The sequence below is a fragment of the Protopterus annectens genome, chromosome 1.part0 (genome assembly GCF_019279795.1).
Source record: "Protopterus annectens isolate FY-2018-M chromosome 1.part0, PAN1.0, whole genome shotgun sequence".
NCBI classification, from domain to species: domain Eukaryota; kingdom Metazoa; phylum Chordata; order Ceratodontiformes; family Protopteridae; genus Protopterus; species Protopterus annectens.
The window spans coordinates 1738552840-1738576720 of record NC_056725.1 but is presented as its reverse complement, the minus strand read 5'-3'; the positions used below and the strand labels follow the sequence as shown (position 1 = coordinate 1738576720).

General features: G+C 39.9%; 1 protein-coding gene across 1 annotated transcript in view; it reads left to right on the top strand.

Annotated features, from left to right (window-relative positions):
- LETM2 (leucine zipper and EF-hand containing transmembrane protein 2) overlaps positions 1-23881 on the top strand; it is a 1071376-nt gene that overhangs the window by 720701 nt on the left and 326794 nt on the right. Inside the window, exon 7 of the mRNA XM_044068981.1 lies at positions 23176-23295. Within this exon, the coding sequence (XP_043924916.1) occupies positions 23176-23295 (120 nt within the window). The remainder of the gene's footprint in view (positions 1-23175; positions 23296-23881) is intronic.

Genomic DNA, 23881 nt, shown 5'->3' with positions numbered 1-23881 from the left:
TATCACTCTTCAAGAAAAATCTTGATGATTGGATGGGAAATAGGAAATTCACCCCGGGGATCACTTCTGTGGCTCTGCTTGACAGTGGCACAGGAAAATAATTTTCTTGGGTGGCAAAAGCCAGGGTACCTTTTTGGCTGGGTTTGTATAGGCCCTAGGGCTGATAGCCTAGTACCTACCTATGGACCTATAATATAATTAATATGTTTTGTTTTTTTTTCTATACCTGTAAGGCCATTTCCATTCAATAATAGGGAGAGGGTAGCCATTATGATAGAAAGATATTACTTCTACCTATTATACATGACAGTTTTTGAATGTGCTTTGACAGTCTTTGGCTTACATGCACAAACTAATGTTTGGCAAGTAAATATTTTATGCTTTTGAGTCTTCTCATGACCCTTGTAACATTTTCAAGACATTTTTCTTCAGTAAAAACATTAAACAAAAAGACAGACATATTTTCAGAACCTCCCATACCCTTGGAACAAACACACAAAACCATTTATATTTTCGTTAGCTAAAACCTGTCCCTTCCAGACAGGAGCAGTTGCCCCAAATCAATGGCTGCACCCACAGGCATTACCTGATCTAAATTTAAGGTTACCTTTCCTAATGTGCTTGTCACAACCTGTGTTCCTTTCTACACTGATTGCTATCCATTATTTTCTTGTCTGTATTCTTTCCCAGATATAATTACATAAAAAGCAGCTTGCATGTGTTCAGTAAACATAAACGTTTAGCCCTAAGCAAAAGTGCAGAGACTACCTTTAAATAAACAAATCAAATTGTGCACATTTCTGTTAAGTGCATTAGAGTATTAAGGCTGGTTGGGAGACTGACAATACTTATTCACTTGTTCAGTTTTAGACTTTTATTTATTTCTCCACTGAAGTGCTTGTCACTGTGCTTTTAAATCTTACGTTTCGCTCAGCGAAGAGTGTTCTGATTTTTCATTATTAATCATTTGCTCCTGCAGACAACTCATCTCCCAGTAAAATCAGTAAGCAATGAGAAAAGCAACTATAAAAGCTTTGCAGATACATGGCAGAACTTTTGTAAATTTTACTCAGAACACAATACACAGACTTCCCTTTGGCCAGTTGCCTGCACCTACACACCTCTTGTCTACCAATGAGAGCATTTGCTAATGGAGAAAATGAGCTAATAATTTTGTAGTTGCAAGAAACTTAGTATTTCCTTGCTTTTCATTGTTTTGTCTTATTTCTCAAGCCTGCTGCTAAGTCACTGATAAGACTCCACCCCTCAAATTTAAAATACCCTTGACTGCACACTGTACAAAACTGCTTTACAATGCAAGATGCAATTTACATCATGAAATTTTTATACAAATATTAATATGATCAAAGGTATGTACTTGCAGTTACGTTTTCATTTCCTTTAGTGTCCTTCTAAACATTAATGACATAAAATTGGGTATGTACAGTACTGCTCACCTACAACTTTAAGAATGCCAAGAAAATCCCAGTCTTTCTTTGCCACTTTTTCTTGTGAAGCCATACTTTCTCATGTCTGTTCTTATATCCAGTGGGATTGATGCTTTATTTTTCCCATTTGTTCACTAATTTCAGTGTTGCTAGTCTTCTTCTTTAACATCTCCATTTCCCGACACCAATCTGTGGTTCAACTCCTAGGTACTCTAGATTTTTCTGTTTAGCTCCTTTGCTTTTTCTGTTTCTCAAACATTTCCCTTTGGAACACTGGAAAAGGTTTCACTGGAAATGTCCATTTGTGGGCTGTGTTGTCAGAAGAATGAGAAAGAGTACCCTTCTGCCTCCTGGATCAGTCTTAGTTGGATAGCCTTTTTTATTTCCTCCTTAGTCTGTTCTACATCGGAAAAGTCTTTGATCTTCAGGGAAAAAAATATTCTGAAGACAGTTGTATACAGCATCTTGAATCTCATACCTGCCTGTTGACATTCTCTGATTGCTGGGCTAAACTTGCTTCTCCCTTACCTGGTGTACAGTGAATAATCATTTTCCATAAGCACTTTGTTGTCTCCTTGTTTAAAACATTTCCTTTCAGCATCATTTTGTCAGGTTTTTTGCTGGTATGGCTGCATTTTTACTAGTATAGGGCTTGGCTGCTTTCTTATAGCCAGGTACCTTTATACAAATTAATACAGTCTGTTCCTTCCAGTTTCTCTCATACAGCAGAAATTTGCAGGCTTTCTCTGCATGCTCTGTCTTCTAACTGTACCGTTTGTTTTTTTTTAAATACAGCCTCTTACGAAGCCTAATGTTCAGCCAGCTTTTTTTTTCATTTCAACCTCTATTTTTTGCTGTTCCTCATTTCCAATATACTGTCAATTCTTTGAGTCAACTCTAATGCATTTTTTTCCCTTCCCTCAAGCATTTTCTGTTAAAATATTGGAAAGGGTTTCACTGGCACAGAGTCTCTCTGTGGTCTTTATTACCAGAAGCAGAATCTCCTTCTGTTTCATAGCTCACTTTTTGTTGGAGAAAATGTTCTATTTCCTCCTTAGCTTGTACTATATCAAAAATGATTTTGTTGCTCCAGGAAAGAATATTTTGAAGATAGCTGGGTGCAGCAGTTTGAGTCACATGCCTGCTTCTTGACATTCCCTAAATAATGTAATACATTTACTCCTCTTCTGCCTCGTGTACAGTGAGTAATCAGTCTCCACAAACACTCTGCTGTCTTCCACTTTTAGTAATTTGTCTTTCTGCCACAGGTTTGTCAGAATCAACTCCTTCTGTTGGTAGGATTGTATCTTTACTATTAAAAGTCTAGGTTGCTTTCTCATAGCCAGGTTTGGAACATAAACACAATATGCCCTTTCAATTAACTCCTGCTGTGGACTACCAGTCCATTTACTTATTTGTACTTTCATAAAATTAATACAGTTTGTTCCTTCCAGCTTCTCTGGCACAGCAGAAAATCTCAGGTTTTCCCCTACATGCTCAGTCCTCTAATTCTATTATTTTTGGAAAACATCACTTCTTGAGCAGTCTCATTCAGCCAGACTTTTATTCATTTCGACCACTAATTTTTGCAATTTGACCACCTCATCTGAGTATCTGTTTAAAGAGTCTTCCATTTTTTCAAGTTTTTTGTTATTTGAAGTTTATGTACTCCATTGGTGATTTGTTTATTTTAATCAGGTCTTTGTACACTTGTCTTGTACAAGTTACTGGAAGACATATATGGAGCTTGCACTACATTTGCTGAGCAGCTGCAGTATTCTTCCCGGTCAGTGTTTTTTCTTCACCTTATGTGGCTGATTTTTTCAGGTCCTCTGTGTTTCTTTTTTTCCTGGCATGCAGTCAGTGCACTTACTAGCCAGTTACTGAAATTTACTCAGAAATATAAGTCCACTTGCTTTCTCTGTTGAATTTCTGTTTCCATACTGGGAGAGCTACCATTAAGCTGTTACTCAAGATGCAGACATCTTGGAAGCCTTTTTGACTGATTTTCTGTCAGGTTCTCTAAATTTGTTCTTTGCTGGCATCCAGGTACTGGAACTACAAACCAGTGAATAGATTTTACCCAGGCTGACAATTTTACTTGCCCCTTTTTGTTACATTTTTTTTTTGTTTTTACACTGGAAGAATTCTCATTATCCTGTAGATCAGTATGCAGCCATTTTATTTTCTGCTTTAAGACTGATTTTATTTATTCCAGGGAACAAAAAATTAGTGTAGATCTGTTTTACATCTTTTAACCTGAGCACATTCACAGAAATGAAAAAAGGTCATTATGCCTAGTCTTCATACTCTGTTACTTGTCCAGTGACAATATGCTTTCTTAGGGATTCTGTTTCAGGATGGGGAATTTCCATTTTTTATTTGACGTCATGCCTTTTGGCATTTCTGTATCATATGTTTTACAAAATGCTCATCTGAAACTGAATGGAATTGTCATTTATCCACAGTTATACAACTGACTGATTCAAGCAAGATGCCTTTGAGTGGGCTGCATTTTGCTTTTGTTAGGTTCATTGTTACTTGCTAGGCTATTTATCTGTGAGGATCTTAAGCAGCCTAGCCTTACTTCCCTGTGGTAGCTTTTAGCCCTTATATTTTGCATACAAATAAAGCAGAGATGGGAAGGATATGTTGGGGCATTCACATGTTTCCCCTAACCATGAGGGATAGGGGTGCTAAACATGCAGTGAATTTGTGGTTACCCATCCATTCATCCAGATTACATGTGACTTGAGTATTCAAAGTGCTTTGATTTTTGGGTGACCACGGTGGTGCAGCCGTTAGTGTTGCCGCCTTACAGCGGGATGTTCTCCGGTTCGATTCTCGACTGGGTGCCTTCTGTGCGGAGTCTGCCTGTCCTCCCTGTGGTTGTGTGGGTTTCTACCGGGTGCTCTGGTTTCCTCCCACATCCCAAAGACATGCTGTAGGTGGATTGGACACTCTAAATTGGCCCTAGGTGTGAGTGTGTGTGCCTTCTGTGGAAAGATGGGCACCGGGCTGGCAACTCGACACGGTAAAACTCCACTGCCAATCATGAGCGGACAGATGATCCGCTCTGGTGACCCCTAACCAAGAAAAATATGAAAGAAGAAGAATAAGATTCAAAGTGCTTTGATTTTTGTGGAAAACAGTTCAATGGAATTGGTATTCTTTATGACACAAACCCAGTCCCTCCAAACATGTTCTATTTATTTTGCAAAAGAGATCAAGTTCTTTAAGAAGGTGTTTATGATACCATTGGACTTGCAATTTGAAGTAGGTTTGACAGAACAGGGTCTGTTGAAGCTCTATAAGTAAGGGAGAGGTCACCTTTCAGTAGTCTGCATGATACTGAAGAAAGGGACATTGTTCATAGGTAAGTACTAGATTAGCTGCCCTTGTAAGCCATTTTATCAAAGTTGAGAATCAAACCTTCTGTTTGTGAAGTCAACACCTTAACAATTATGTCCTAACCCCTGACTTTGAGATGGTCTGTATAGTTTTTTTTTTACAGTTTAGTCCCTTGATTTTTTTTTTTTTTTTTGAGAAAGTGTGGTTGTTTCATTTGTGACACACGTTTGGATGGGTACATACCAAAAGGAACATTATTCTGAATGATTGCTCTAATGAGTGCCAAGTACAGTGGAAAAATTACATCCCTGGATTTGGAAGCAAAATCTTTAGATGTAAATTTTGCAATGAAAAAGACTTTCATACCCTTGGTGGATACATGGTGATTAAAGGGCAGTTCGTTGCTGACATAGGTTCCCAGATATCTAATTACGGTATGAGTTTTTAGGGGTGTGTTGGCATTGTGATAGTTGCAAGGGAAATTATGTTTACAGAAGGATACAGTTTTACACTTCTTAGAATTTAGTTTTAATTCATAGTTTTGATACCAGCTATTTATTTTGGACAGGCTCTCTTGGAAGGTCTTGGTGACTTCTGTGAAGTTTATGATGACACCAAGTTTGCGGTTGTTTACAAACTTGATTAGCTACCTAACCTTAACATTATCCTTCACTTCTTAGAAGTAAGTACTAAAGAAGAATGAACCAAGGACTTAACCTTGGGATATACCACTCATGACAGGTCTTTTGGAGGAGATATAACTGACCACCCTAATTTCCTGGTTTCTGTTTATGTACCAGTCTGTTATCTGGTGAGTTACACAGGGATTGACATTTAACTGGGAGAGTTTATCTACAATACCTGAGTGTGGAATGGTATATTAAGTCTTTGCAATCTCCAGATATACTGTGTGTACTGGTTTGCCCTCATCCATTGCTTCATCAACTTTTTCAAAGCAGACAACCAGGTTAAGTAGTTAGGACCTGCCTTTGATGAATCCCATATTCAAAACCATGGAAATAATTATCATGGAAATGATCAGTAATGACATGGGAAACCTCTAGACACTGGATCCATCCCAGTTTGGTTTCATCAATGGCTGGTCATGTCTACTCAACCTGTTGGATTTACTTGAGAAAGTCATCAAAGCAGTGGATGAGGTCAAAAATGGTTCACACCGCCTACATTGACCTTGCCAAGGCATTTCATACAATACCCTCCTCTGGCATTGTTGACAAACTCAGGAGGTTAGGTATAAACCCTTATGTCACATGATGGATAGCCACCTGGCCCACAGACAGGACCTAGAAAGTTAGAATTGGGGAGTCCACCTCTACAATGAGGCCAGTCACAAGCGGAGTCCCTTAGGGATCTGTCCCGGGATCACTTGTTTTTGACATTTACTTCTCGAAAGACAAAGCCAATGCCAATAGCCTCTAGCTGACTAAATTTGCAGATGATTGCAAACTTCCTGCATGTCTGCAAAACAAAGAGCACCAGAATTACCCATTCTAAAGACTTGTCTGTGACGTAAATAGGACTAGCTGGAGAGACAGGTATGTATCCCAGATGCTACCCCTTGTCTGGAACAGGCTCCCCATTCATGTGAAGCAGATCCTAACCCAATTCAAGTGTAACTTGGACAGTTGGATGGGGAATAAGAAATTCATCCCTGGTTTGGCAACTGTTTCTCTTATGGACAAAGGCAGCCTATAAATGGTTCATCTCCAGGCCCCTGCTTACACTTATCAAGGGTACCAGAACTTGTCAGAGATTTTGGATGCATGGCTAAGCTTAAAAAGGTCCTTGTGGTCATTAGCCTAGAACACACCTATGAAGTATGTTGGGTTGAGAAGTCTGTAGGTTATGTATATCCTTATATATTAATTCCTTAATGATTCTTTCCAAAGCTTTACAGATGAGATGAGACTTCTCAGACTTATGGGTGTGTCTGTAATTACCTGGATCAGTTGAAGCCCCAGCTTTGTGCAAGGGAATGACTGCTGCTGTCCTCCTTATATGGCACAAAGCCTGCTATGAGGCTGAAATTGAAAAGCTTCTGTAGGGGATCAGAGAAGTCATGTTTCAGGTTGACTAGTAGGTAGCCTGGTGTATTGTCTGGCCCCATAGCTGTAGTGTTCTTGGCCTTAGGTAGCGCCTTGAGAACTTGCTCTTGGGAGATTTGAGTGGAGTGTGTATTTGTGGGTATATGAACTGAGAATATTGGAGGGGTTGTGAATTATAGCTACATTTGTCCACCAGTAGATTGACTATGTCCACTTGGTCTGAGTATGTGGTAGCATTTACTATGAGCTCTGCACAGTGCTGGGCAATGTTTTTGGCGTTTTAACTTAATTAAAGGCTTTGTATTTATCCTTCACCCGGATTGTTACTTTTACCTCATGTCTGGCTTTGGCCGATTTGATCAGGGTCTAGAATTCATTGTTTAGTAAGAGCTTGTTTGACATCTTGAGAGATTTATTGTAATGTGCAGGACATTTTTTTTTTTTATTACAGACCTTGTTATGTTTGGGTATCTATAATGGTTTACTTTTAAATTTGGTATTGTATTTAAATTTTTGGTGACCATCAAGTTACCAGCAGCAGTTTGGTGAACACATTTACATTGAGAGCTGTTTGCCAAAACAACTTTCACTGACCATGGAATTTTCATCTTTCTCCACTGCTGTGCACCCTCAGAATATATCACTTTGTGGGTGTGGGGGATGCAGAATGGTTTGCCCCTGCAAAATAAGTATTTTTTCAGTGCTTCATTCATTTAGCTTTGTTGAACGGTTTTCAATGTGTATGCATTCTCCAGAACTGCTTGCAGAGAGTTGACATGTATCCTTTATTTCTGAGGGGGAGCTGATGTATTCATGTAACTATTTACATGTGCATACAATGTGGCATTGAAGGATTCTTCATTAGCAGTGGGGTCGTAAGGACAAGGCTTTTAAATTTAGCCAGGTCACCACTCAATTTAGAGTAGCCCTTGCATAATTTCTGAATACCAAGGCAAACTAAAACAATAAGTGAGAAGGTCGCTGAAAAACCAATCAGTAAAAACAAAATGAAAACTCCGGCAAAGCTAGAACCTCCACTGCGTGACCTCCCAAACCTCTTGTACCAGAGGCACATGAGATATATGCAAATGACCCTTATGAACATCAGGTGTTTCAGTTAATTGGCGATTCTGAATCCCCATGACTTGTTTCATCGTTTTAATGGACAATTCAGGCCAAAAAAGCCAAACCCCACTAGCTGTGGATATGCCTATTTCAGCCTTGTTATGACCCTGTCAGCATAGCACAAGCAGAATACCAAGGCAATGAAAAATGTTGCAGGCTTCAGCCTTATGCTTTCAACGTCTAGGTGTAGTTCCAAACATGTAGACTTTAGATCTAGCATCATTTTGAAGCATAGAGGTGCTATAGGGCTGTGTTGTCTTTATTCTTTAAAACAGGGTTTGGATAATATAATTTTTCTCGTATTTCATTAAAAAAAAGTAATTAATGACCAGAACTTTTCTAAACTTAAATCCTAGTGGTTCATTATGCAGGCAGCTGTATGAAGAACATGCAATGGTATGTGAAAAGTTTAGACACTGGATGCAAACCACTAGAGTTCTGTCTTCCTCTGCTGCCCTGTACGAGGAAGAGATTTTGATAGAAGGAATAACATTTTTCTCTGAACATTGGTCCGATTTCTTGGGTTATATTTGAGGATGTCACTTTCAATATCTGGAAGTACAGGGAACTTGGTTTTTACCTCAGAGGCAAATATTAGAAATGGAAAAGAAATCCACTTTTCAGTTGTGCAGGTTGACAATGTTAACCTTAATCTAGTCCCATGAGAACACAGTGGCAGACACTTTAAGGAGAAAAAGTGTCTCAGACTTGTAAGTGGACAGAAATGCCATCCTATACATTGTAAAGAATTGAGGTTGTCCATTGATATGTTTGCATCACATATCAGCAATTCGTTTGGTTTAGGTTGCTTTGGCCTCTTCCTGTGGCAGCAAACACTTTTGCAGTGAAGTGAAAGTATGAGCTGTTGTATATATTCCTTCCAGCATCTCTGATATGAGAAGTGCTTCTGATTGTAGAAAGGGAAACAAAATCAAATTGATTACAATTTTGTCCTTCTGGCCAGGGCATCCAGAGTTCCCATGCCTAACTCGGATATCAGCAACAGAACCTTTTCTTCTGAGCAACAAGTTGTTTTCCTAAGGAGAAGTAGCGCTTCCTCCAAATTGCAAGGCACTCACTTTAAGAATTTGGAAGTTCTCAAGTTATTCTCTTAGAATAGTGCATTCTGTAATGAGATTAGACAGTTTCAAAAGAGGCTAAAGACAAAATACTAGAAAATTTTAGCAGTTTAAATGAACTACATGTTTTGATGTTAAAATAGGTCCAGTACTGCAGGCACTGCTGCAGTAGCTCAAATGTTACGGTACTTGGTGTTTTTAACATAGGTTTGGCTTACTTGACTATCTTTTAGCCATTTCTACCTTCTTATCTGTCGAGTCTGCTTTGTCTGCACATTATTTAAGCAAGTTGTAAAATGTATTCTGCATTTAGGTCCCATTTGCATCCACTGGTTGCAGTTTGGGATGTAATTTTTTACTTTTTCTGAACCAGTCATTTCTAATTACTTGAAATTCCTGTCTTGGAAGACTCCTTTTCTTGTTGCCGTAACTTTAGTTAGAAGAGCTTCTGAATCTAAATGAGAATCTTACAGTCTTCCATAAGGAAAGGAGTCCTTAAGAACGAATTCTATTTTATATCTAAAGTAGTATCTGAATTTATTTTGAGTAAATCTTTTCAGCTCCTAATTTTCTAGTAGATCTCTGAAGTATTAAGTACAAAGAACAAAGCACGTTAGAATGCTAGATCATTTGCTTTATTCTTTTCAAGAAAGGAAAATAGGGTAATCCATTAACCAAAACAGTGCTTTTTGTATGGCTAGCTAAGAGCATTGTTTTCATTAATAAATACTCCAAATGGTTTGTGTGGGGAGGGGAAAGATTTTGTGGTGCTTTATGTGGTCGGAGCTCTCCTCTGGTCACACATTATGACAGAATTAAGGGTGTAAATTTTGTTGATTAAAACTACTCATTGAAATCAGTTTTGATAGAACTTGTCTGTGATGGTGCCCTGTTTTTGATGGTGGGAAGGGAAATGTAGAGGAAGAAGTATTTGAGAATGAGGTAGAGATTTATGAATTTGTCGAGTTTGGTGGTGAGGCACTGCACTCCTGAGTGTGTCATCCTTTGAATGAAATGTTAAACCAATAGCCTATCTGGTTGAGTTGGTGACAGCTGAGGTGTATTTAAAAGATTATACAGCACCTATTGAAAAGTGCAGAGGAAGTTCCCTGATACCCTGGCCAAATTTTCCCATAGTAGTATAAATATCACATCATATCTCTGCTGAAAAAGGCTGTTAGCCTAGTGGGACTAACCTGGTCAACAAAGGATAAATAAATAAAAATAAATTTGGTCAGCAGCGACAACAAAATTGCTTCATTATTACAGGTTCATAGGTACGTACTAGGCCATTTTCAGCCTAGTCAATTTCCCTTTTTGTGCTTGAGTTAACTTATCCCATTTGATTAGAGATTACCTTACCCATCCTATAGTCGATAATTTTATGTTTCCCCTAATAAGAGTAACTGGGATCATACCATAGATATTATGAGGGGACCCGTGCATGAGATAACGCATTTAGGAGCTGCCCCTGAGGGAGCAATCCTGGGGTAAATTTTCTTTCTCCTATCCATAGATCCAAGTTGCACTTGAATATGGGCAGGGATGAACTTTGTTTAATGTGGATGTGAAGTCTGTTTCAGAACAGTAGTATCTTGTCTGAGATGTACCTGTCCCCTTCCAAACCATGCTGTTGATGTTGCAGAGGTTTAGATCCCTATACGATTATCTCTGATGCCACCAGACTTGCTGACGTGCATTCAATTCATATGTATTGGGTCAGAGGATGCCTTTTATGCCAGGCACAGGTCACCCCATAGCAGTCTGTAGGACACCAAATGTAGTGAAAGGGCTTTGAGTCGGTCTATGTAGGACATGTTGTTTAGGCACTGTATCCGTATAGTACGGTATCTCTTTGGGTGTTCCAGTTGTTGCATGTGTCTGGACAGATACATGCCAAAGAGAGCATTATAGTCTGTGACTGGCCTAATGAGAGCTGAGTAAAGGGGGGTAGGGGTAATGACAGCCCTAGAGATAGACACAATCCCTTTGTTTAGAAGCAGTGCAGTATAGGAAGGACTTTCTTACAATAATGAACATATTGGTCAAAAGTTAGGTCACTGTCTACATAAGTTCCCAAATCCCGAACAACTGAGTAAACTCTTAGGGGCATATTGTCACTGTGGTAGTTCCCTGGGGTAGATGAGTTCCTAAAGAATACAATAATTTGTTGACATTTAGTTTCAACCCATTATTTTGAAATCAGTTATTTGTGTGGGATAAACCAACCTTCCTTAAGGATGACCAAGACATCTGAGAATTACTCCTCCTAGTTTGTAGTTGTCTACAAACTTAGTCAGCCACAGCCCTTTGATATTGACTTTTACTTCAGAAAAGTAGATGCCAAACAAAAGGGCTGCCAGCATAGAATCCTAGGGAACTCCAGTGGTGACTGCTTTCTTTGTGTAGGTAACGTCCCTTATTTAGATTTCCTGCATCCTATCTATGAGCCAGTTGGCAATCCAGCAGGCTGAGATCGGGATTTATTCCCAGTTTATTTAGCTTTTCTACTATGCCTGAATGGGGAATTGTTGCAAAAACTTTGGCCAGGTCGAGGTATGTTGTGTGTATAGTTTTGCCTTCACCCATTGCTTTAGGGACCTTTTCAAAAAATGCACCAGGTTGACTAATCATGAACTGCCCTTGTTGAATCCAAACTGAGATGCAGTGTTTGGAAGTTCCCAATGTCATGATTGATTAATTCCATGGTAAGTATTTCTATGGCTTTGTATATGAGGCTGGTCAGACTTATAGGTGTGCAATTGCCTGGGTCTGTGGAAGGACCTCGCTTATGCAGAAGAATGACTGTAGCTGTTCTCCATTCACTTTGTACAAAACCTGTATGGAGGCTGAGTTTGAACAGTGATGTTAGGGGTGTGGCTAAAGCATGCTTCATGCTACTTAAGATGCATCCAGGGATATTGTCAGGACCAGTCAGTGCAGTATTTTTAGATTTTCATAGCACTTTTAAGACTTGGTTTTGTGTGGCAGCTGGAGGCTAGCCAATTATAGGTATATCTTGAACAGACCAAGGGAAGAGAGATTTGCAGTTACTGAATGGCAAAGACAGGGATTTAGACATTATAAACAAAAAATATTAAAAAGATGTTAGCAGCTAATTAACTAAGCAAGGGGGTGGCAACTAATCATGGTGATCATAGTGTTCATAGGTAAGTACGACGTTAGCTGTCCTCATGGGCCATTTTAAGCCTAACCAGTTTCCCTCAGAGATAAGAACCAAACCTTGTATGTGTGAGATAAACACCTTATCCAATATGCCAACACCTATTCCCCTTAAAGTGATGACCATAATCGTTATGTTAAACCCATCCTCCATAATTTTTAGCAGTAAAACAAATTGTAATTCATTTGCTATACCTGTGATGGCAACATTCTTCAGAACTCTTTTAATACTACTAGCACTTAAACAACTTTGGTTCAGCAGTGATTGAAAGAAGTCAGATTTGTATATTTATGCATCAGTGTCTTTCTTTAAGCCATCCAAAAATGGGATGAACAGTATTGGTACTCACTGTTGATTCTACAGAAGATTGGGTGCCATAACATCTTGGCTGTCAGTTAAGAAAGTCCCATAACAACTCGTATTTCATTATTAGGGTATTTCCGGTGGTTGGTAATGAGAAGTTTACTTTACAGATGCTGCAGGCTAAAAAATCCAGCCACTGATTTGTTTTTGCAAGGAATGTTAGGACTGTGTGCCAGCCTAGAAATTAGAGTGAGAGGGAGCAAGGTATATCTGTGTGCAGCCATGAATGTTCTAAATTGGTAACAGTAGTCTGTATGTTCAATTCAAACGTGCAGTCCCATCTCATGCATTCTTTTAGCAGTCTGAGCTCCGCAGGCAGTAGACTTGGCAGCATTATAGTAATCTTAACGTTAAACTGCTTTCAGTGGTTTTGTAATCAGTGAAAATAAAGACCATGGCTCCCAGAATTTGAGTTTACGTTTTAGGTGTCTCACTGTGTGGGAAAGTTGGGAAGAGTTGCTTTGTATGAGTATGAGCCGCAAAGACCTGCTAAAACAGATTGATGTCCTCAAATACTTTGGCTTTCCAGGATTTTGTAATCTATATGTATCATTCTGTGGCTTTAGTGTCCTTAAATGCATTTAATTTAGCCCTATAGTGCAGTGTCATAAGTATAAGTAGCTAGTTTTGTATGGGCACACAGGATATTCTGTGAGGTGTTTAAATGCTAAACATGACATGCATAATCTGACTTCTAAAAACTCTGGGGAAATTGAAAGGAAGCAAAGCAAGGTTGTTACCCTTGAAGGATTGAAGGACCTCAGCTAACTTTACTCTTCTCCTATTTTTCAGTCCATCAGCTACAATCTCATTCTCCATCTGTAATGCAGAGTGCTTTTAAATATTAATTTGAAGCCCCCTAACATCTGAACACTTTTTGGCTTTAACTAGCAATTAAGTAACTGTACAGTGGCACAAAACTGCAAGAATGCAAAATAAATTATAAAGTCTTTTTTATGAAGTGTATCATTTATTTGGCATTTCTGTAGTTTTGTGCCATTGTACAGTTAGTTGCCAGTTTTGATTTTTTTATTCTGTTTGCGGTTTTGCTTTCTACCTGGGTGATTTTTGGACTTTTTGGCTGTGCTTAGTAGCTTTAAAACAGCATAAGTGGATTTTCATTTTTTGTCAAATTTCATTTTTTTTCAGTGTGTGACAAAAGCAACTGGCTTGTAAAATGTAAATGAAAGTAAAAGAATGAAAATAAAAATGTGCAAATATTTAAAATGGAAAGTAATGAGTTCTTCAATTAACAATAATTGAATGGAACTGTGATCTCCAGCACTCTGTTATCTGAGCTCTGGCTTTAGACTATCCAATGTCTTCTTAGACCCTGGTGATACGGCTTTGCATATGGCCTAGCCAAGGACCCAACAAGGTGCATTCTCAGCTTCAACAGAGCAGGTAGGTTCTTAACATATCACATGATCTGATCTACAAGATTATGTTCATCGTGTTTCACTGTTGCAGTCATTACAATTGGGTTATCCTGCTGGCAGGTTACCCGCAGTCGGCCCAAGTTCCAAAGTCTAGGTCCGGCGTCGGTTGCTGTCGCCTCCTTCCTGACGTCAGTGCGCCAGGGGAGTAAAAGATGCAGCCGAAGCCATTTTCTTCAGTCTTTCTTGCTGCGCGGTACCTGAAGCAAAAGCAGTTCGCAAGTGCCGGACGGTCGACCCCTGAGATTTTCAAATTCGAATTTCAGATCCGAAGTCTTCATTAAAGCTAAGTACCCCGGTGGGGACAATTTTTTCTTGCTCCAGACCGATGTCAGAAAAAGTTAATAATTGTATTTCTTGTGGGAAGCAAATACCTCATAAGGATTTTCATTCTTACTGTATTCCTTGCCTAGGCCCTGACCACGACGTTGCTAGTTAACGGTTTTGTGCTAGATTTAACCAACACACTTATTAAGAGTCGGTACGATTTTGCATTTCATTACTTTGGCAGAAGATTCAATTATATAATACCGTCGGAACAGCCGACTACCAGAGTTTATAAAAAGCGCAAAGAAAAAGAAAAGGACAGGCATCCGAGGTCCAAAACCGACGACGAGGCTTCCGCTAGGCCTGTCGCTGGTTCGCCGGTTCTCAGTGAGGTGCTTTCACAGCCCCTGACGCCCACTACCTCAGAGCCACAGGCCACTTCTGACTCCCACGTGGAGCTGACTAGGCCTCTGGAAACTCAAGGTATTGGACACTTGGAAACTATTCCCTCAGATGGGTCTGGAGCCACTGAGCAGGCATCGGATTCTGAGGGTGTTTTCAGGCCTACACAGTTATATGTAAAACCAACTTCAAAGGCAAAGACTAAAGCAGCTCTAAAGACAAAGAAACAAGTACAGCATTCTCCTGGACAGGCCTCCATGCCTAAAAAACAGATGCTTAAAATGGCCGAAGACCTAATTACTTTGATCAGGGGTTCCCATCCCCCTCCTGATAAGAGGCCTAGGCAAGAGATGGAATATGAATCTTCAGATCAGGTTTCCATTTCCTCTGATTCCTCTTCTGAACAGGAATATTCTCTTCCTCCCTATGAGGATTCTGATGCTGAAGAATCTATCCCTTCAGCCTCTCCTCCTGAGGATTATTCTTTTGGGGAGACCCTGCATACTATGAAGGAGCATTTTCACTGGGAGAGCCAAGATTACCCAGAATCCAAGAAAAGGCTCAGAGACTTCCTTTTATTACCTCAGTACAGGCCCCTTGCTATTCCTCCTGTTTTAGACATTGTAGATGATGTATTTTCAGAGTCTGGTCTGTCTCCTGACTCTCTACCACCAGCTCCTGTTAAGCCAGACAGATACTACAGGGTTCCTGATTCACATAAATTTCTTTATAAAAATCCTGACCCAGAAACTATCTCTCAGGGTCCCAAAGGGGTCAAGGCTTCCACTGCAAAAAACCCTATCCCCTCTGATAGGGATTCAAGGGCCCTGGACAGATGGAGAAAAAGATTTATACTTCTGCTACCTTGGCTGTAAGAGCTTTAAATTGTCCGTTTCATATGCTTAAATATCAGCAATATCTTATGTCACTGCTTAAACAGAAAATGTTGACAAATTCAGAATGTGCAGAAAACAAAGAAATGCAGGATTTATTGCATGCAGCTGAACAAGTGGGAAAGCATACTTTGCAATGTGGTTTTGATTCTCTAGAGTCCTCCTGCAGGGCCGCTGTTACAGGTTCTGTCATTAGGAAGCATGTTTGGTTAAAAGAACATAATCTGCCCGATTGTGTTAAAGCAAAACTATTAGATGCTCCATTACAGCATGATACCTTGTTTGGTGTTAAAGCAGAAGAGGTGTTGAAGAAAATGGAGGACAAAGTTAAATCTATGCAAACAGTCAAGGATTTCTTACAGTTACAGCCTCCCAGATTTAGCAGGAACTGGCCTGCAAAGAATTGGTCCTTTCCAGTGTCAGACAGGCCACAAAGAGGCAGATACAGACGCCCCAGAGGCAGATCGCAGCCCCAACGCTCATACAGGCCTAAACAATGGGGTGCTTCTACCTCCAAAAGCGTTGAGGAAAAATCACAGCCATACAGAAAACAGTCTCAATGACTTTCCCATGCCGCACCAAGCACTTATCTTCTGGCAGCTCCTTTGGGGGGGAAACTAGCAGTTTTTTCACAAAAGTGGCACATGATCACCCAGGAGAAATGGGTTTTAAATATCGTATCACAAGGCTACAGGTTCCACTTTCACACCCTGCCAAGGCCAAACGGTATGTCAGACCTGCCACACAATCAATGGGCAGAGGCACAAAAACAAGTTTCATCCCTCATGGACATGAGAGCCATTCAGCAAGTACCACAGCAAGAGCAGGGACTAGGATTTTACTCAAGGCTATTCTTGGTGCCCAGAAAGGACAAAGCCTGGAGACCAATACTGGACCTGTCTACCCTAAACACATTCATGGATATTCCAAAATTCAAAATGTTAACTCTACAGCAGCTTCTGCCCATGCTGGGCAACAAGGCTTGGCTTGTGACTTTAGACCTAAAAGAGGCATACCTGCATGTCCCAATCAGACAATCATGCAGAAGATACCTCAGATTTATAGCTGGCTCAATGCACTACCAATTCTCTGCACTGCCCTTTGGCCTATCTACTGCGCCCAGGGTCTTCACAAAATGCCTGGCACCAGTAATTGCATTTTGCAGACAAAGAGGAATACAAATATATCCTTACTTGGACGACTGCGTTATTCAAGCAGAGAACAAGAACATTCTACTACAGCATCTGGCATTTGTAAAAAGATTACTAACAGGTATAGGGTACACAGTAAATGAAAAGAAATCAAAACTCGTACCCTCTCAAGAGATAATATTCCTGGGTGCAAGCTTAAATACAACTGCCCAGATGGCTTATCTCACGCCAGACAAACACAGACAATTGACTACTTATTTCAAAATGTTGGCAACAAAGACCCAGTTATCTGCAAGAAAAATTCTGCAGGCTTTGGGCTTCATGGCATCCTGCATTCTGCTAATTCCATATGCAAGACTGCATATGAGGAAACTTCAGTGGTATCTAAAAAGTGTTTGGACTCAACATTGCCACAACCTGGAAACAGTAATTACCCTCATTCCCTGCCTGCAACAGGAGTTTCGATGGTGGGCAAAAGCCTGTCACCACAACACTGGACAGCCATTCACCTTACCCACAGCCAGGCAGACATTGACAACAGATGCATCAGATTATGCCTGGGGGGCCCATATGGCAGGAAGATGTATTCAGGGCACATGGTCCGCAAGTCAAATGCATCTACATATCAATCAAAAAGAGATGCTGGCTGTTCAGAATGCCCTGACAGCCTTCAAGGATCTACTTCATCCAGGACAACTACTGATAAAGACGGACAATACTACAGTAATGTGGTACATAAACAAGCAGGGGGGCACACATTCCTACCCCCCCTGCAGACTAACCATGAACTTGTGGGATACAGCATTGACTTACCAAGTACATCTGCAAGCACAATTCCTGCCAGGAAGGATAAATACTCTGGCAGACTAACTAAGCAGAAACCTAATGGAGCCCCACGAGTGGAAATTGGATCCACAAGTCTTCAGCATGATAACAAGGAACTGGGGATGCCCAGACATAGACCTGTTTGCCTCCCCTCACAACTGCCATATACAGAGATTCTGCACAAGGACTTATCACAAGCAAGCATGGAAAGTGGATGCTCTATCTTTCAGCTGGAAAAACCTAACAGTATATGCCTTTCCTCCTCTGCCTGTCCTCCCTAAGGTACTCCTCAAGGTCAGACAAGAGAAGCCAAAAATTATACTGATTGCCCCAGACTGGCCCCGCCAGCACTGGTACCCAATCCTAAAGAGCTTGTCTCAATGCCCAGCTTGGACATTACCTCAAATTCGTCACTTATTGACCCAACAAGATACTGCACAGCCAACTCAGGACCTTAAACCTGGCAGCATGGCGGATAATGTAGCCATTCAAGACACACCTCTCTCTAAAGCAGTAATGGATGTTATTTTGGAGGCCTGGAGGCCTAGCACCAGAAAATCTTATGCAGGAAAATGGAAGAGATTCTGTGCTTGGAACCAGGCACAAGGTATTGACACGATTGTTCCAAATATTCCTCAGATTTTGCGATACTTAACTGAGATGCTGGATACAGGCCTTTCTTTTTCATCAATTAAAATTCATGCCTCTACCATTTCAGCTCATTACAATACAGAACCACCTATTTTTTCTCATCCATTACTAAGGCAGTACCTCAGAGGGGTCAAAAACATAAGACCTCCAAGGAGAGCACCAGTACCTGCATGGGACCTCAACTATATCTTGGAAAAACTCATACTGCCTCCGTTTGAGCCAGCCTCTGCAGCTGATATAAAATTCTTATCCTGGAAAACAGCTCTGCTCCTAGCAATAACCTCTGCTAGACGAGTCTCAGAGTTACAGGCACTCATGGCTGTGGAACCTTTTATCATTTTCCATCCTGACAGGGTTTCTCTGAGGACAAACCCTACATTTATGCCTAAGGTAGTGTCCAGTGTGGCCCTTAACCAAACAATTCATTTGCCTACCTTTTACCCAAATCCACAGAATAAGGGTGAGAGACTTCTGCATTCTTTGGACATTCACAGGCAGCTACGCTTCTACTTGGACAGAACCAAAGCTTTCAGAAAGACTGAACAACTTCTAGTGGCATATGCTGCAGGATCACAAGGAAAGCCTATCTCAAAGCAGACTATTTCAAAGTGGATAGGCCACTGCTTTCATTTCTGCTATTCACAGCATGGCAAATCAGTGCCTAAGGGCATTAGGCCACATTCAACCAGAGCAGCAGCCACTTCAGCAGCCTTCCTCAGAGGAGTACCAACCAAAGATATCTTAGAGGCTGCAACTTGGAGTTCAGTGCATACTTTTACAAAGCACTATCACTTACCTCTCTACTCTAAATCCAGGGCAGGCTTTGCCACTGCAGTTCTGCAGGGCCTGATAGACTCTCCTAATCCTATTTAGCACCAGCCTCCCAACCTTAGCTTTGGGATTCAACCAAATATTGACTGCAACAGTGAAACACGATAAACATAGTACAGTTGTGTACCTACCATAAATGTAGATGTTCAAGTGTATTCACTGTTGCAGTCCAGGTTACCATCCCACCATCCCCCTTTTCCTTGCTGGGACTTATCTGTATGTCTCTATTCTATACAACCTATGTGGTGTATTTGCTTGTAGATGAAGGAAAAGTTGTTTTTTGTGTATGCATGCTTATTGGCATAATTTAGCCTACCATTTTAGGGGCACCTGACATCTGGGGCAAGAAAAACTGAAGAAAATGGTGTCGGCTGCGTCTTTTATACCCCTGGTGCACTGACGTCAGGGAGGAGGCGACAGCAACCGACGCCGGACCTAGACTTTGGAACTCGGGCCGACTGCGGGTAGCCTGCCAGCAGGATAACCCAATTGTAATGACTGCAACAGTGAATACATTCGAACATCTACATTTATGGTAGGTACACAACTGTACTTTCCTCTTTGCTGGATTATAAATATCCTCCTGCCATCCCCTTGTGGTCCTTCTGCTGGCAGCTGTTGTTGGAGTTCCCATTAAGTCAGGTAGGTACATAGTCTTGTATCAATTGCTTTGTAATGTAGTATCAGACCTATTCTGTTGCTCTTGATTTGCAGAAGGGTACGATCTAGTGGTATGTGGTAAACTGGTGATGTGTGTGCTTTTTAGCTGTCACATTGTCTTGGTGTGTGGATGTTCCTGAATCTGGAAAAAAGTGAATTAGAATTGCTTGAAAGATAATACCCAGTTGTAGTTGGTGGTATACTGGGATTTAGAATACAGGATTCAGAAAAAAATTAGCATGGAACTGGAAATATGTCTTGAGTGGCTGTGCCTTTCTTACTGTTAAAGCTGCCAGATTCATCTAAGAACATCTGTCCAGAAGTCTGTTTGGAGAGAGATGATAATTTTATGTAGTGGCTCTTTCCATTCAAAATCAAATGATTTCTAGACACGTGGTTTGCTGCACTTTTTGGATAAGAATATACTGACTTCTTTATCAACTAAAGGAGAAGTTATGGACAGTAATTAACAAAGAGTTGAAGGATTTTATCTCAGAGGAGAAAAGGGCAAGGGTCAAGTGGGGTATGTCAATCCTTCCAGTAGAACAAGGTGGTTTAGGATTACCTGATTTGAAGGGATATATTAGAGCTACACAGGTAAGGTTCATATACATACCAGAAGCAGAAAAACTATAATTTAAAGTGGAAAGGGATGATGATGAAGCAAGGGGGGGGGGTTCAAGAAATAAAGAGAGAATAGAATTTGGATTCAGATCCATAATTAGATTAACAACAGTGATACTCTCTGTACGCCTAATTGGCATCACTGCAGTTAGACGTACAGAGAGTAGGCAAAAGGGGGCTTGAATTTACTGGAGAAAACTGGCAAAGGAACCTAGGTTTTGGTTGCAATAACTAGAGAGGGAAATAGAATGGGAAGAAGCCAAGAAGACATTTGGACTGCAGGCTAGAGACTACCTTCCCTATCAGGGATTGATATCAGAATACAGGAAAAGAGAAAGCAATAGGGGAATTGTAAGTGAAAGACCACCTCTATTAGAGTTTTTAGTTGAATCTAGAACAGAAGCTGCTAAAAAGGGTAATTAGTAGGTCATACATAATACTGCACGATAACTATAAAAAGTCAATCAGAGGAGGTTAGAAAAGATTGGCGAGAGAGCTTAGTTAAGTAATTCAGTAGGAAACAGTGGGAGGAAATATGCATGGCCCCCAAATATGCAAGAAACCAAGTCTAGAAGATTTAGAAGTTTTGCTTGGAAGTGTTTGATTAGGCATTTTTATTTCCCAAGCAGACTGCAAAGAAATTTTCCTCAGGTAGATGGCAAATGACGGAGATGTAATGGGGAAGAAAGTGGTAAGTGGGAACATATGTTTTTGGGAGTGTAATGAGTTGGCAGACTTTAAAATTTCCTACAGAGTACTCTGTCACAAATATTGGATGAGCAAATGGGAGTTACTAAAGAAAAAATATATTTTTTTAGCTGATATGCAGGATCAGAATTGCCTAGACATAGTAAGGTCTTGTTAAGTTTAATTCTAGTGGTTGCCAAAAAAGCAATTACTAGACAATGTAAATCAAAATCTAAACCAACTGTATTTGAAGAGGTGAGTATTCTAACAGAGGTAAAAGAACTGGAAGTGGCAATTTAGAAAAGAGTAGGAGCAATATACATGGAAGAAAATGGAAATTGTGTAACAGTACATGCAGAATAACGTTTTGTAGGAGGAGTGAAGTTTAAGGGAAGGCAAGAATTGAGCACTTTACGTAATGTTGGATTGATGTTGATTCTATAAAAAGTATATGTTCTGTGATATTTGTAACTGTGAACATGTTAACATGAGTTGTTTTCTTTTATATAAAGGCATGTTTGCCTTTGTCTTAAGTTGTTATTTGTCTTTTCCGCTTTTTCTGGTTAGGGGTCGCCACAACGGAACTCCGGTCCGCTAATGATTGGCAGTAGATTTTTTTATGGTGCCGAGTTGCCAGCCCAACGCCCAACCTTCAACGAAGGCATGCCCATTCACGCATGTCTTTCGAACGCCACTCGACCGCGGGGAGGACATGCAGACTCCACACGTCTTAAGTGATAATTCAATAAAGGTGTTTAAAAAGAGTATATTGATTTCTGTCTTTTTTTATAATTCCTGTCTTTTTCTGATATTTAACTTAATTGTCTGAACTTGATGAGGAGCTAAGTCTGCCTGTACTTTCATTTTGAAGTCTTAAGATATTGTCGTTGAGACTTGATGTTTGATATCTTTACAATTTTTGTTGTCATTTTCCAAGATGTCCTGTTTGATCTTGCTGTTTTTACTTGATGCTGGCTGACATAAGTGAGGTATTTTGTGAGCCATTGATTACTTACTGGCTTAACTGTATGTAATGCTCAATAATGGCACATTACTGAGAATTGCAGTGCTTTCTTAGAAAATTGAAGGTTGAATTTTTCACTGAAGAGCACAGTTTTTTGAAGGGAGGACATATTATATGAGAATTTAAAGGGCCACTGTTGTCAGCAGTTTAAAAATATATGTTATTATCGTATATTTTTTTACCTTGGTCTTCTATGTGCCTTTAATACCTCATCAGCACTTTAAGTAGTTTGTACCAACTGGTATTTAGTTGTAACTCACTGTGCTTATGGAGGTGGGCATGCAGAAATGATTTTGTATTTTGAGTAAGCCTTCATTTTCACACAATGAAGTTTGTGCCATCAGACACTGAAATTGCAATCCCTTTCCTACTTATGCAGGATATGTATTATTTTACTTGATGTGCCAGTATTCAGAATTACTGCTTACTTTTGGAATATGTAGACTGAGTGTCATTTTTTTTCTGGTGGCACTCCCTGGTTTGTAGTCGTCGTGTTTTAAATATGCTTTAATTAGCCATTCTGCAGCTCCAAAGTAGTGCTTAAATAATTTTTTTTTGTTTTTGTAGCCAAGAACTTATCATTCTTTTCATCTTCCTCTGTCAGTGGTATAATGTTTCTTGTCATTTAAGCCCCAATTGTACTCTTATGCTAAAATGATAAAAGAACTGTATAATATACAAAGTCTCAGCAGATATATGGCATGTACATAGTATAAGAATTGGAAGGGAAGGAACAAAAGGCTTCAAACTGCTTGTTTTAAGGGCTTTTCATGGATCAGAAACTTTCAAATGGGATAAGAACCAGGGCAACACTTTATTAAAACCAGTATTAGTGGATTTCATCCAAACGCAACATACTGAACAGTTATGAAGGTGAGTAGCATGGAACTGGCATAGGAGAAAAACAGGTCATGCTTGTGTAAGTGTAGAGATCATTGTGTAGGGAGGGTAATACACTCTGGGAAGAAAAATGTTACGTGTGCTGTGTTTAAGGCATAGTTTTTCTTAAAGTATACTAAATTGTCAGCATTTAGTGACCTATGTTGGGATAGTTGTGAGAAGAACAATTGATGCTTGATTTTGTTTTTTTTTTTCTTTTATGCTGCAGATGATCAGCCGGGAAGGTGTGAATATAATGAGTGTGCCGGAACTACAGGCTGCATGTAGAAGCAGAGGAATGAGGTCCTTGGGTTTAACTGAAGAGCAGTTGAAGGACCAGCTTAAACAGGTGATGTACTTTGAATTGTGTTCACTATGGTTTATTTACTTTAAACAAAGCATTTCCAAGAACTTGTTATAAAGGTTTAATTGAAAGGGTGAAAACTTAGATGTGGCTGTGCTGTCCTTATATTGACATTGTCTGCTGCTAACATTACTTGCTGACATTTGAGATGTAGGAAAAATGAGTGCCTGAATATCCTAGAGCCTAAAATTGTAATGTGCAGTCTACTGTTAGGAGGAAATTGTAGCTTTTGCAGAAGTAACATTGTACTTGCAGTTTCTTTGACTGGCCTGGGACTTATCAGTCATGTTTTTAATATTGCAGTGCACACAGTAGTTAATCTTTATTTGCAAAACTTAGCCTTGAACTGCACTCCTAATGACTATACATGTTGCATTGTTTTCAGGTGGCAGTTGTGGTTGTTGCTTTACCAATTGTAAGCCTTTCAAGAAGTTAAATTTAATGCTTTTCTATCACTTGCAAATTTTTGCTAATTTTTTTAGAATATAACTAGGCAGCTGATGTTTACACATTTTAAGTAGCTAACTGAACACTATTTATTTGTTTTTAGGTAGTCCCCAAGACTGAATAA